The sequence below is a fragment of the Panicum virgatum genome, chromosome 3K, assembly GCF_016808335.1.
Source record: "Panicum virgatum strain AP13 chromosome 3K, P.virgatum_v5, whole genome shotgun sequence".
NCBI lineage: Eukaryota > Viridiplantae > Streptophyta > Magnoliopsida > Poales > Poaceae > Panicum > Panicum virgatum.
The window spans coordinates 16136611-16140848 of record NC_053138.1 but is presented as its reverse complement, the minus strand read 5'-3'; the positions used below and the strand labels follow the sequence as shown (position 1 = coordinate 16140848).

At 50.8% G+C, this 4238-nt stretch overlaps 1 protein-coding gene across 1 annotated transcript; it reads left to right on the top strand.

The window, feature by feature from the left end:
* The first annotated feature begins 980 nt into the window (after positions 1 to 980).
* On the top strand, positions 981 to 3869 carry LOC120697883 (cytochrome b561 and DOMON domain-containing protein At3g61750-like). Its single transcript, XM_039981256.1, has 4 exons — positions 981 to 1395; positions 2061 to 2463; positions 2951 to 3237; positions 3318 to 3869. The coding sequence occupies exons 1-4, from the start codon at positions 1231 to 1233 to the stop codon at positions 3576 to 3578; spliced, it is 1116 nt and encodes a 371-aa protein (XP_039837190.1). The 5' UTR covers positions 981 to 1230; the 3' UTR covers positions 3579 to 3869.
* The last annotated feature ends 369 nt before the right edge of the window (positions 3870 to 4238 follow it).

The window sequence follows — 4238 nt, the reverse complement described above, 5'->3', positions numbered from 1 at the left end:
CAACCTCAAATCACATGGTCAAAGGTCTCAATAGATTCTTCAGGGTTCCTAGCGCAGAGGTTCTGAAGTTAGTTTTGTAAACTATCATTATTTAGTACCTCTAATTATTGATCAAAGTTGTTACAGTTCCTAACGTAACACAAACCAAACAGCTTGAATGCTGACTCCCCAGTTCTTTCAGGAGAAAAAGTCAGAGACGAAGGCGCGAAGCACTCAAACACTGCACCTTCTTGAATAATTTATGCACAAGGGAAGCGACTGTAGTAGGTTCACCTGGGACCTGGCTTGCCATTTTGCAGTTGAGCAGTCTTCTTCCTCGTAACACGAACACCGTCAGAAATCAGTCTGAACACCGATACCGAACCGCGCAAACGAATTCAGTCGATTAACAACGAGGTGAGCTCCAGAATCCTGCTTCGGCAATGATTTCAGGTAGTCGGTTAGTTACATTATCAGTTTGCTACCCCCTTACAGAAAGTTTGCCCAGTCGGTTCTACATCAGACAACTTTTCCACCCTTTGACATGACTCTCCGTCAGCTTATTCTGCAGGCAGAGAGTCTCTGCTGCATTCTCAACCCATCCATTGTAAAAGATTTGTAAATAGATTTCATTTAGTATTCTATATATGTGTCTAAACATGTGATGTGATATTTTTTGCCAAAAATTTTTAGCTTCTAAACACGGCCCAAACCATTTGAATTTCACTGCACACTCGTCACTCGTCGGCTCCTCACTTCACTCCCGCAAAGGCACAAGCACAAGACACCGGCAGTACACGGGTGGGTACGCCATTCTTTTTGCCGCTTTTGCACTCCACCAGCACCCTATGCGGCTTTCACTTACAGATCTGGAGCCGGCATCACCTTCTCCTTCGCATACACGCGCCAAGAGAAGATGGACACCCAAACCAGCGCGGCACCAACCACTGCTGCCCTGACACCAATCATATAAGCCGGCTGGGCTCCCAGCTTCAGTGAGCCAGTGACACGCCACCCACTCTCTCATCTCATATCCGACTCCACCCAACCCGACCTCAAAGGCTCAAACGCATCGGAAGATACAAATAAAAAAAAGGCGAGGATTAAAAAAAAATCGCACCACCAACTGACCGCAACCTCCCAACTCCTAGTCCTAGTAGCTCCTTCCCTCCCTCCCTAAACTCGCAAGCAACCTGCGGCCACCAGTTGGTCCTGCGTTGCTGCTAGTGACCACAGCCATTGTCGGCGACGATGGCGAGCGTGGCGCGTGTGGCCGCGGCGGCGCTGGTCGTCTTGGGCCTGGCGTCGCTGGCGGCGGCGCAGATGGAGAGCTGCAACGGCGAGCTGCCGCCCGTGCTCGCCGCCAACTACTCGGGGCTGGCATGCCAGCCCGTCTGGAACAACTTCGTGCTCCGGGTACGTACGCACCGTGCACCTTGCTGTTCCTTTGCATTAAGCATACGGGATGTGCTCATAGTCATATTCAGGCGGTGATTGGGTTTCAGTAGTGTGCTTGGAACATTCGACCATCTAAAATGGTGGATGATGCTGTTCAGTTTCAGTTTCAGTGGTCGCTTGGGATTGGTTTTGGGCTGAGATCCGTCAAGAACTGAGGTGGATCTTGTTGCCTGGCTAGATCGTTACAGTGAAATTCAGAAACTTCACTCATGCTTTTGCTTAGTGAACTTACCAGTAGCAATGATAACTGAGAAGCGATTTCGAGCTACCGATACAATTGTAGCAATCGGAAATGTTCCATGCACAATTCTTAGGATTAGAGCTGGTTTTGGTGCTAGCAGTAGCTGCAGAGCCAAGAATAGGAGCGTACAGTTCAGAGAAAGGGGACCAATAGTAATGCAATAATTCATTTTTTTAGCAATAACAGTAATGCGTTATAATTGATCCTTCATGAAAAAAGAGAGTGATGCAATCATAAATTTCTCAGTTAGCTTAATAGTAGTAGTAGTATGCAGCACGATCCTCGAATTTTGATGAACTGAGAATCTACTAGCATATAGTTGCAACATTTCTGACGCACACGGCACACACCAATGCAACTCCTCGGATCCCTTCCCTTGCAGTATCACCAGGACAAGAACAACGTCCTGCGGGTCGTCCTGTCCACCATGTACAGCACGGGGTGGGTGGGCATGGGGTTCTCGAGGGACGGCCTCATGATCGGCTCCAGCGCCATGGTCGGGTGGATCGGCAAGAAGGGGCTCCCCCACATCCGGCAGTTCGCGCTGCGCGGCAAGAGTAGCTCCAAGGTCGTCGTCGACCGGGGCTTCCTCGTCTCCAACGACAACGACCACGACCACACCGTCGTGGTGCAGCAGGCCAAGATCTACCTCGCCTTCCAGCTCAAGTTCTCCTACCGCCTCACCCACCAGCACATCATCATGGCCTTCGGGAACAGCATCCCCGTGAAGAACAAGCTCACCATGCATCAGGGCAAGACCTCCTTCACCTTCGATTTCACCACGGGTACGATGCTCCTCCTGCTCTGCTTTTGCGATTTTGCCATGTCCATGCGACCAAATGCAAGCGTTTATCTTGAATTCAGTAGATGTCTTTCAGTCAGCATGTAGTACTTTTTTTTTAAGGTAGCAGCGTATAGTACTTGGTTTTCAGACTTCAGGTATTTAGCGACACTACTAGCTAGTAGTAATGTTAGTATATACTTCAGTGAATTTCGTTGTAGATACAAAATTTGTATGGATGAATGATATTGCGCTTAACAGAAACCAGGTGGACAAGAAGAAATGCTTGCACCTGAAAAATCAGCCGACAAGTCCACTTGAACTGTTAATCCATGTGTAGTGTCGGTTGGCAAAAGAAAAGGTTTTTTGTTTCTTCAAGCTTCAGCCGTCAGCTGCCTGCCACTTTTCAGCTGCCAAATCGACATCCGCTGACCTCACGAGTCGAACAGCGATAGATCTTTACACCCCGTCGGTTTGCGATTCGTCTGCAGGCAGGGCTTCCGTCGACGGGTCCTTCCCCTACGGCCTGCGCCGCGCTCACGGCGCGCTCAATGTGTTCGCGTGGGGCGTCCTGATGCCCGTCGGCGCCATCCTCGCGCGCTACTTCCGCCGGGTGGACCCGCTCTGGTTCTACCTCCACGTCGGCATCCAGTTCGTCGGGTTCATCATCGGCCTCGCCGGCGTCGTCGCCGGCGTGGCGCTGTACAGCAAGATCCAGGCCGACATCCCCGCGCACAGGGGCCTCGGCATCTTCGTCCTCTTCCTCGGCATCCTGCAGGTCCGTCGCTCCGGCTCGTCCAGCTCCCGAAACACACAGAAATCGACGCGGTAGCTGATGATGATCTGAATGAATAACAGATCCTGGCCTTCTTCCTGCGGCCGAACGCGGACTCCAAGTACCGCAAGTACTGGAACTGGTACCACCACTGGGCGGGGCGGCTGGCGCTCTTCTTCGCGTCCGTCAACATCGTGCTGGGGATCCACGTCGGCGGCGCCGACAACTCGTGGAAGATCGGGTACGGCTTTAACCTCGCCGTCATCCTCGTCGCCGTCGTCGCGCTGGAGTTCATGCTGTGGACGAGGTGGTCCAAGAACAGCACCTCCACGCCGACCTACTAAAAGAGGCTGCTGACCGGCGACGTGGGTGGGTGGGCTGGCGGCGCTGTGATGGCAGCCCTGTGCTGTGCCCCCCTGTTTTAATTTTTTAATTTTTTTGGGTGTCTGTTCTTTTTACGAGGGTCTGATGTTGTGTTGCTTTGACCCTGTTTTTTGTTCAGAACTGCAACTGTAAGTGTGCGTTTAAGCAGGTGCAATTGCACTGCCGGTAGTTCTGCAATGTGCACGCCTGGTATAGTGGTATATGATTTTTTTTTAAGAAAAAACATGCTATAGCAAAGTGCGATTGAAATTTGAGGGGATGGATATATAATTTGAAGCAGACTCGCTTCGAAACGGGTCCCGCCAACGGACCCACATGTCAGCTTCTTTCAATGCCCCTGAGAGACATGCGATCCGAAACGAACTGGCCCACTCACGTGAAGCCCGACCCGATATTTCTGTGAAAAACACGGGTGTCACACAGCCCATCGGGCCAGCCCATTTCAATTTTTAAGAAGGAAAAAGTTTTTTTTGGCTCCCTAAACTTTGGGTCGAATCCGTTTTTTTCTCCTCGACTTTTGAAACCGGCCAACCAACTTCCTCGAACTCCCGAAACTGGTCGCAAAACCTCCTTGAGCGGGTTTGAGGGCCGTTTTACTTTTTTATTTTATGTTTATTTTA

What these genes read in the sequence shown, in the direction of transcription:
- LOC120697883 (XM_039981256.1), top strand. Translation starts at nt 1,231, where the DNA reads ATGGCGAGCGTGGCGCGTGTGGCCGCGGCGGCGCTGGTCGTCTTGGGC. An exon ending in CACCTTCGATTTCACCACGG is followed by an intron (nt 2,464 to 2,950) that starts GTACGATGCTCC and finishes ATTCGTCTGCAG; the next exon opens with GCAGGGCTTCCGTCGACGGG. An exon ending in TCTTCCTCGGCATCCTGCAG is followed by an intron (nt 3,238 to 3,317) that starts GTCCGTCGCTCC and finishes AATGAATAACAG; the next exon opens with ATCCTGGCCTTCTTCCTGCG.